The 10,528-nt window shown below is 37.1% G+C and overlaps 1 protein-coding gene across 1 annotated transcript; it reads right to left on the bottom strand.

The window, feature by feature from the left end:
- Window positions 1–8,654: 8,654 nt before the first annotated feature.
- On the bottom strand, window positions 8,655–9,372 carry LOC122081548 (14 kDa proline-rich protein DC2.15-like). Its single transcript, XM_042648720.1, has one exon. The coding sequence runs from the start codon at window positions 9,337–9,339 to the stop codon at window positions 8,899–8,901; it is 441 nt and encodes a 146-aa protein (XP_042504654.1). The 5' UTR covers window positions 9,340–9,372; the 3' UTR covers window positions 8,655–8,898.
- Window positions 9,373–10,528: the final 1,156 nt, after the last annotated feature.

Below are 10,528 nucleotides of genomic sequence, written 5' to 3'. Positions count from 1 at the left end.
GCACCATAGCATGCTCACTTCTCCTGTGTAAGTTGTAACATTCATATATAACTAAGATGAAAAATGCCTTGCCACCAACCCGTTTCTCGTGAACCATCTTTAAGCACATTTCATATTAATTTAATGATAATATTCCACATATCTTTCACAAATTGATTTAATGGATCTTTGGTTGTTAGAATGTTGATTGATGTTCATCCCAAATTAAGTCAAAGATTGATTATAACGAATGTAGTGAAGTTGCATCCTCGGATCAGATTTTTTACTAAGGTTCTTTTTGTTTCTATGTAAAAAGGAGGGAAAAAAAATCTATAAAATAAAATATGGATTTTGTTCTGTTTATTGTTTTAACGTAAAATGCAAAAACAGGAATTGAAAAGGTAGGAAAAATAATTTATGGCGATAATATTTCATATAAGTAACAGTCAAATCACTGTCACCCCTTGTTGATTATCAAAAATCTTATGCAGTGAAATCTTTATATGTTAATTCTAAATCTAATCATGTAAAGTAAGAACTTTGACACCAATGAGAGTATATGGCAATCACCAATAATCTACTTGTGTTTTCGAATGTCAATTATCATATATATACTTCTACCAATTTTTTTTATTATTATTATATATATGTCATTTTATTATGAAGCATATCATATATAGAGCATATTTGGTAAGATGCTTAGATCTACAGAGAGATGAGAACAGTTTCATTAACAATGGAGAAAAGGGTTACAAGTTCTCTTCCTTACGTCTATTTGTGTTCACAAAGAATTTCTCGTAACCCTAATAACCCTACTAACAACTTTTGAAATTGCACCTGATGTAAATCACAAAAAATTTTCTTAGAGAACTATTGCCCCTGAACCTAAATTACATAAAACAAGATATCAACCCTCAAACAAAGGTTCTTGTGTATCAAAGCAATTGAACCCTATCATATAATGCATTTGTAAAATCCTTATTTTTTTGGTCATATAATTCTATGCATATACTTAGTAGAGGTTGGTTTCATTTGTAAAAGCCTATCATATAATGCATTCGTAAAATCCGTTTTAATGCTCATCATCCATAATCTCTACATGGGACCCACATCAGCAAGAGAACACTAGGCCACATTTTTTTTTTTTTTTTGGTGAATGCATTATATTAAAGTAAAGAGAAGATAAAAAAATAGAAATAAAAATAAAAATAAACCACGGGAAAGAATATATATATATATATATATATATACACAAAAAGAGTCACAGGCAACTTAAAAAGGCCTAATCTGAAAACTCCAAGAGGAGACAATGTAGCAATTTTTAGCACAATCAAAGTCCAAAGCCTGAAGAAGGTGGAGAAGGGATACGAGCGGGGATCAAACTAACAACCTTTCCTGGACTTATGTTAGAACCAAACTACACCTAGCTGCCTGCCACTGAGGTAGAAACTTACCCCCTCCCTTGTTTGTTTAATTGTCTAAATTTCTTAGAGTTGATTTTCAAATTAATTGAAGATTTTTTCTTCTTTCTTAAAACTAACACTGAAGTTGGTTGGGCTGAAAATTAGGACCTTAGAAACAACATATCATTGAGGGTTGAGCACTAATCAAACTGTTGCGTGGAATTTACAGATTTTTTTCTGCCGCTGTTCCAAACCCACAATAGATAGTGCAAGTACATAACATGGAGATAGGATCGACTATGTACCAGTATAGCTATTTAGCACTTGTGAGTTGTATATATACTAGCGAAAAATGTACAACTGAGACACCTATGATTTGTACACTCATCTTCGACATTGCTGTCTGAGTTAGCATTAACTAAATCGTCTTTTGCAAGCTTCAATAGTCCTATGATATGAAGGAAAAGGCTTGGATTTTCATTAAGGTATGTTGGGTTGCCAAGAAATGACATGAAAAAAAAAAAAAAATTTGAATTTGAGGAGAGATACATAAATGAGACTAACTGTATTTTCACATCTCTCGTAGCCATGTATCTTGAAAGCAAAACCTTGAAACCTGAATCGGGCGTAAAAAAGAAGGAACGCTTGTTAAAAGGAGAGACAATCAAAGACATATAGACTGATCATTACTTTTTACGCAAATTATTATTGTCACATTGGTCTGTTATGTTATCTTTCTAAATGTCACACTACATCTGTTATGTCACGTGGACAAGTGATATTCTCATTCTGAACATTGGATAGAGAAGACAATGTAGATTAGTCATTAGTCAAATTCCAGGGTCTAGCTAATTCGATCAAATACCCACTTTTGCATTGGCACATATTCCGTGTATGGTCCATGCTTGTGATCATTACTCTAGATATGCCGTCCACTCTCATTTTATTTTTTTTGGGTGCAAATGTGAAATTCTATTCAGAAAAAGGAGGCGAAGACGCCAAAACAAGATTCAACAGCTCTCTAGGGAGAGGAGGAATCTGAAAACCCTCACTCGGGTAGGACAGAGCCCATTTAGCATCATGATGAGCCACCTCATCATAGATCCGACTAATGTGCATAAAAAAGCAAGAAGAGAAGTGAGACTTGAGAGACATTATATAATACACAATACTCACGATAGAAGATGGAGGGGGAGAGGAAGAGGAGGGGATCGAGAAGTTATTTATAAGAGTAAGGCAGTCATAGAACACCATTACTCTCAAGAAACCCACACATCTAGTTGAAGAAAGAGCTAGACGGATAGCCAAACCTTCACCAACCACCACTAGCGTAAGAGCTTGATGAGATGAGGCAATAAAGCAAGGCCTCTTCAAGTGATCAAAAGAAACATACCCCATTCCCAAAGCTTTACGGTGGGAGTAAAGAGCCGCATCCGAGCAAATGGCAAGACAGTAAGAGGAGGTGCCCAAGGGGGGCAAAACTGTCCATGTGAATAACCCCAGAAGGAGGAGGGCCAGCAATAAGAACAACATATTCACTCACACCCTTATTCACCATATTAATCCAAGACCTGAAGGGAGGAGGGCCAGCCGTCCACTCTTCCGACTCTTAGACAATTTAGATTTAAATAAATATAAAATTGAATAACCCATATTTGTCTTGTGATTTTTTGAAACATCACCTCCTATTATTAGTGGATAAACTATCATATTTTTTTCTTTTCTATCTATTTCTTGACAATCAAACACACCAGCACCACCAATGGAGGGAAACAATAGAAGAACCCTACCCCTCCACTGGAGGGGAATAAATGTAAGAAAAATGGTGAGGTAAAAAAATAATGTAAAAACCCTACCACAATTAGCAAGAGAATAAAAACAATCTCTCTTTTATTTTGAATTCAATCAATAATCTACCATTGATAATGCTGAAAACTTGAGAATAATGAACGACCAACAGATTACCCCCAACCAACTTCGAAAAAGAAAACTTCAGAAACAACACAGAAAAAGGACGAAAAAAAAAATGAAAAAAGAAGCCCAACCCTAACAATTTTTTGTTTTCCAAGTGGAATAAAACCCTAACAAAGTCAAAGATATGACCTAGACCCTAGAACACCAAGAACAAAACACACACCCTATGCAGACATGACCATACTGGACTAAAGGAATGGGTAGTACAGATTATGGTAGTGGACACACAAACCCAGGTGGAGGATTCATCCCACATGTTATGAGAACTTGAAGAGCAAGAGGAAGGAAGATGTTGAGGTTCAGAAGCTTGAGTCTTATAGTCGTGCAGAGACAGATAGCTGCTTCGAGTTCTAGCAACCCTTGAATCACTGGACAGCAAGCATTCTCCACAGGATTCCCCAATCCAATATGCACCAACCCTCCAAGAACATCCACACACAAGCCTAGCTTCAATGCATTGATAGGACAAGTAGGGGAAGTTGATGGAGGTGATGGGCAGATCCCTGGTAGACCACAGCCACCACCTCCACTGCCACCACCACCACCACCACCACCACCACCACCACCACCTCCTCCACCTCCGCCTCCACCACCACCGCCGCCACCACCACCACCACTGCCGCCTGAAGGAGGGGGGATAGTCACTGGAGGCCGGCCGGTTCCATGTTGCGGCGGCCGGTGAGGGCTGGGATGGTGGTAAGGTGGATTTTCGCAGTAACCACAGGCATGTAATGGAGGCAGTGCTGTTAATGATAAAATCATGATAATGAAGAAAGTAGATGTAATCCTCAAGTCCATGACCATAGAACCTAAAGAGACTACTAGCTAGGGTTGTTTTCTGATGGGTTGGAACAGAAGATTTATAGATGAACTGTGGATGAACAGCCCGTGACTCTTCACTTCCTATAATTCAGTCTTTCAGAGCCATTATTGAAATTCTGAGGAAAGTAAAGTAAATTTTTATATTTTATATATTATATGGATTTCTCATTTCTGTATTTGGAATTTGATTGGGATTCTAATTGGAAAAGCTTGGATTTTTTTTCAGGTCTTGGTGTCATGGCGTGGATTTCTATGTGTAATCCGTGACTTATTGAATCCGTGAACTTCTGGTTTCGATCAGTAAGCTCAGTTTCACGGACTTCCATGATTCTCTGTGTAATTCTTCTTCTTCTTCTCACTCTTTGCAAAGGGTGATTTCATATATCATTGCTCCACCGATGAGGATTGGAGCTGTTAATCATGAGAATTTACAGCCATGGATGAGCTCAGAATTTACCCTACTCCCCACGAGGGATTGGGTTAGACACTGCATCACACCTCAGCAACTAGGGTTTCTCTTCTTGGGGTAATTTTTTTCTTTTTCTTTCTTGGATACACTTCATAGAGTCATGTGAATTTTTTTAGATCCAAAAAACTTTATTAAAAAAAGAAGCAAAATAAAAAATCAACAACGTCACTCACAAAAGAAAAAATCACCACAAAACTTTAAGAATTCTCACCTTCGATACAATGTCATCATCAGGGAAACTCAAGCTTAGTTAACTTAATCTAAATCTAGGTCTTAAAGCTGCATCTTGAAAAAGTTCTTCCCAAACATAAGAGTGGAAGGAATATGAGAAGATGTAAGTCATGTCTTTGTTGCATCTTTTGCTAGAAAATCGGCAACACTATTTGCCTCCCTAAAGCAATGTGTTATATATCTTCCAGGGAATAGAGGCTAGGTAAGGCTGCACTGAAGACCACTCTTGCATAATAACAAACCATGGAATCAAATTCAATTGGACTGAAACCACAACTGTTATCGAGTCTGATTCAATCCACAAAGCCCCATCTTGAGATTCATAACAACCAAGAGACCTTCTATCAAACCACGAAATTCAGAAAAATAATTTATATGGTTGCCTAGAAAAATTTTGAAAGAGGCCACAACTTCACCCCTGTGATCTCGAAAAACACCCCCCCGCCCCCGCTCTCCTAGGGTTACCAAGAGAGCATCCATCCACATTAAGCTTGAACCAGCCCCTCCTTCGTTTACACCAAAACACTTCTAAGATAGGAATTGGCCTATACGGAATACCCTGTAACCCAAGACTTCGGCTACACCTAGCTCAAATCAGCTGGATTCTTAATTACCCTTTTCAGGTTAAGGTTTGCTTCTTGAAGATCCCTTTTTACCATCTCAAAAAGTTGATTTGGGTTCCTACTTCTCATGCCATGCCTTCCCCCATTCCTCTCTTTTCATATATTGTCATCAACAATAACTATACACACTGACCAAGAATCCTTCAGCGCCAACACCCTCAAATCAGCTGTTTTGGATTTTCTCTTGTTTGACAAAAAATGGAGACAAATATTAATGCTTCTCTCTTTCCCTTCTCATCTATAATCAGAAAAAGATATGGACATAATCCCTATGATCTTATGAGATTTCAAAAAAGAGCTTTTCAGTGATGGCAAAAAAATCTAGTGAAAATCATACAACTTCTCAATGTACAAGAATGACACTAGTGATTGAGATTATGATAATGACATACGACTGTGAAAATGAAAACACATGATGTATATCTTTTTTTCTAGTCGATAAAATTTATAATAATCAAAGGGAAAAAAAACCAGCTAAAGAATCAGTTTTTTTTTTTGCTAGCTGATAGGTGTGAGATGATTTTTTGACAATTTCCGATCCTCATGTTCCTCTCCAACCATTTATGGTAAATTATAGCACAAAAAGCCAATCTGCCAATAAAATCACATAGACGTCCCTCTAAAATGGGAAAGCACCCATGCTGATTCACTAGAAAAGGATTGAGTCAGCCTAGGGGAAGGCCACTAGCTAGGCCAATTATCTTTTGAAGAAAACAAAGATAATATCAATGTAATGTGGCTTACTTTGCCAATTAGTTTGATGAAAGAAATATCCCATTTTTTTAGTTTGATGGAAGGACACTAGGCCGATTATCTTAACCAAAAAAAAAAAAATTATATATATATATATATATATATATATCCAGAATAAGAAATTTTCATTTCACCAAGAGATTGAGAAACTCTTACTTGAGTTTTTTTTTTGGTACCAAATTAAGCCACTGAGGTCCTAATAGCTCATGAGGGTGGCTTAGTAATATATTAGCCACCTTTGTCTTGGCATGTGTACACTTAGCCCATAATATTGATGATGAAAACGAAGAGCTAGCCATTGTACTTCTCATGTACACGTAACTATTTTAACCAAAAAAAAAAAACTCTATTAACCAGTAGAGTCATAGGGATTTTGCAGATATTTTAATAAGATAGATTAAAGATCAATCAATCAGTACTTCACTTTCCTGATATATATATATATATATGCATGGCTCGTTAAAACCAGCTAGCTTTGCCTAATCTTGACAAAACACGCCTCCATTTCTTGCTAAATTAACGGATTCTTTATTTCTGTTTTGTTGTTACTTGCGTCTAATCCTTTTGCTGAATGAAGGAGAAAGATAGAACATATTATATTGATCTATGAAGCAATACCGAACTTGTCTTATTAATAATTGGAATGGTACAATTGATTGTCTTGTTCTTTTGATCTATACAATTTAATTGATCGTCTTTTTAGGGAAATGGCTTCTAGCCAAGCTTCTTAGAGAAAGGCATAGAATGGCCTTGGAAGAAATCTTCCATTTATTGAACTTTTGTGCAGATCGTCCTATCACTCATATACAAGGGATTTTCTTAATGGCACTCCTTAAGTGTCATTGATTGTTTGGTTGCTGCTTTCTAGTCCCTCTTGCTGATGACAATGTCGAAGGTAAGAGAAGGTAGTATAGATTTTTTTGTTTTGAATGTTTGTTTCTATGCAGTAGTTTGTATATTCTATTCTTTCCTTATTTCTTTTTTCCTTTTTTCATACAAATTGCCTTTTAGCAAAAAAAAAAAAAAAAAAGCTCCTAAAATATTTTATAATAGAATTTTAATTTTTAAATTATGAGAGATGGCAGAGTGGACGAAAGCGGCAGATTGCTAATCCATTGTACGAGTTATTCGTAGCGAGGGTCCGAATCCCTCTCTTTCCGTTTTCCCCTAATACTGAGATTTTCTTCGAATTTGAAAGAAATCCATGTCTTTGGACCATATTAAATGTAAATATGTCAAATAAAAATCATAAGAAAATTCATAGATCAAGCAAAAGAAACGAGAAATACCCCACCACCTTTTTTCTTTTATTCCTCATGTCTAGGATTACGTCTGGGATAATTAGATAGGAATCCAAAGATGAAGAGCGAAACAAAAAATATCACGTGTCAAATAATTTGGAATTTCACATTTGTACACTCAAAAGGTGTGCTAGTTAATAACAATTCTTGGGAATGAAGTAATGGAAAGTCACTTTCAAAATAATTTTAAAAGCCCTCATTGATCCTGACTTAAAAAGACTTAAGGAATCAGATAAGGGGTAATCAAAAGAAGGTTACATGCTCTAAAAAACACTTATATATAGAGGTGTCATTTACTATCCCCATATATATTATGCACAGTTCATCTAATTGGTGCATCATAAGTCGGATCATCAAAATAATCCAACATGAGGGCTTAGGCAGTATGTAACAGTTAATTCAGTTATAAAATAAAGCATTAGGATTAAAAAAATCCCTATTAGCATCTTTATTTAATTACACATTGCCACCCATTCCCTTTCTGAAATTTATGTTTTTCACTTCAAAAAGCTATCCAAATTATTAGTATAAGTTGCCACTAAATGCCAGAGAGAGCCAAGTCCCAGACCCAAACAAAAAGATCGCACTATGTATGGGATGAAAATGAATGACTAAGATTGATGCAAATTAACCCATTAAATTGCAGTTACCTGGTGTGTGGTTTCAATGTTCAAAGGCCCCAAAACCAATAGCTAGGAACACCTTTCTTGTGGAGCATCTGGTTTTTCTTTTGGACTGTTCTCTCTACATGTGTTGGTGAGGGTGTGAGGTTGTTGTATTCCCTTCCGCCCCCCCCCCCCCCAACCACTCTTTTTGTTTCTTAGCTTTTGTCTTGGAGGCTTCTTTGATTCTTGGGGATTGGACTTGAGAGTGATGTAAGACTTCCCTTTTGTCTTGGAGGCTTCTTTGATTCTTGGGGATTAGACTTGAGAGTAATGGTAAGGCTTCCCTTTGTAGGTACTTTTCTTTTCTCTCTTTGCAATAAATGGATCTATCTATCTATCAAAAAAAAAAAAAAAATCATTCAACTAAGAGTCAGAACACTCATAGTTCTCTAACACAGAAGCTGTATGAATCAATAAGAAACAAGACAAAACAATTAACTAAGAAGTTGCTTCTATTAATAAGAACACAAGTTGTAACTTGTTACAGCACAACATACTTATTATCATTACAAGGGGAATAATGAAGCTCTAGAGGAACTTGAAGGAACAACAAGTCCTCAAATCATATCATAACCAATCTAAAGACCTACCAGGCTACCACAGCAAGAAAGTATAGAAAGGGACAAAGTAAAAGGAAAAGAAATGGAGAGCCTAGCTATGATAAGGTGGCACACAGGCCTAAGAACACTGGTATCCAGATGGGACTTTCTTTCCACAATAATTCAAGAGCAAGCTCAAGGAGACAGGGACATTCAAGTTAATGCCCAAGACATTGGCTTTGATGGCAGTGCAAAGGCAAACAGCGGCTTCAAGGTCAGCCAGATTCTGGATGAGACTGCAGCAAGGGGTCTTGGCTGGGGTTCCCAAATTTATATTGAGCAACCTCTGAAGCACGTTGGCACAAACACCTAACTTTAGGGTGTCCTTAGGGCAACTTCCTTTACCAGGCTTAGGTGATGGGGTGGGTTTAGGTGATGGCTTAGGTGACTTTGGTGGTGATGGTGGGCAAGTAGGCTTTGGTTTTGGTGGTGGTGGGCAATGGGTAGAGGAGACCAAAGTGAAGAAAAGAATGTTGAGCATAAGGAGAAGGGCAGTTGATGCAGCAGCCTTGGAAGCCATGATGATCTGTGGTGAGAATGTTCATGGAGGTTGGTCTGGGTTTTAAAGATGAAGATTTCGAATATTAAATTACATTTTTGTGGTGACACATTGGCTGGCTTTGGGTCAACTAATGCCACATGGAAACGCAAATGGACGACGTGTGGGGCCCTAATTAGATCAGAGAGAATATTTGACGCTTTCTCTATACTGTCTTGATTGAATAGCAGTTTATCAGTTCTCACTAAGAAGAAGGATCGCCGCTTTAGGGTCTCATCACTATTGAAATTTTTTTTTTTTTTGTAAGCGAAATTCATTCGAATAAAAGGAATGATAAACACAAGGTTTGGAAATCCAAAACTAAAGAACGGATATTGATCTAATTTTTGCATATATCATTGAGTGGGTCATTCAGACTAGGGGATGGAAGAACAAACCATTACCCTAGAAATATATATATATATATATATATATATACAGCGCAGCATACAGCAAAAGGATCACTAAAATTATGAAAATATTAAGTTTGCCCATGGTAGCTAGGACTGGCAAACAAAGCCAAGTGGCTCTCAATGCTTACCCATAGTAGAATTGGCAGACAAAGCCACGTGAGTCCTATGTTGATCCATACCGATGACAACAGGCATGTGTGGGACTTCCAATTTACCCTACCCATGTGACAAATCTTCGTATCCACCCCGACTCCAAGAGCTCTGATGATCATCTGCACCAACATCTTCTTCGTCGCCTTAGGGATATTCACAAACCGGTGAAGCTTGAAATCCTAACTCGCCACAAACCAGAGTTTGCTCTCTCCGATAAAACTTCTCTCTATGTTGTTTGCCTCTCAACGCTTGGACAGTCTTTTTTTTTTTCACTTAAGACATTAAAATCAGGTCAGGAAACTAAAGCTTAATTTGGTTGCAAAGGCAATTAAAGGGAAAAGAAATGTAAAATTTTCTAACTTAAAAGATGAATTTTTGCAATTATTACTCCACAAGACTATATCACTAAGATCGAGTTTTACTAGAACAAAACTTGACTGCTACTACAACCCCTAGTATCAGCTAGGGGAAAGGAATCTCAGGGGTAGGGGTGAAAAAATTCACCCTAGGTGGGTATTTTCAAACCTGCTCCTAGGATTCCATTCCCTTGGTTGTTACCATGGGCTTGCAGCTACTTGGCTACAACTTGGGTAGTAGTTAAAATT

The sequence above is a fragment of the Macadamia integrifolia genome, chromosome 6 (genome assembly GCF_013358625.1).
Source record: "Macadamia integrifolia cultivar HAES 741 chromosome 6, SCU_Mint_v3, whole genome shotgun sequence".
Classification (NCBI taxonomy): domain Eukaryota; kingdom Viridiplantae; phylum Streptophyta; class Magnoliopsida; order Proteales; family Proteaceae; genus Macadamia; species Macadamia integrifolia.
The sequence above is the reverse complement of the archived record's forward strand: the minus strand, read 5'-3'. Positions and strand labels throughout refer to the sequence as shown.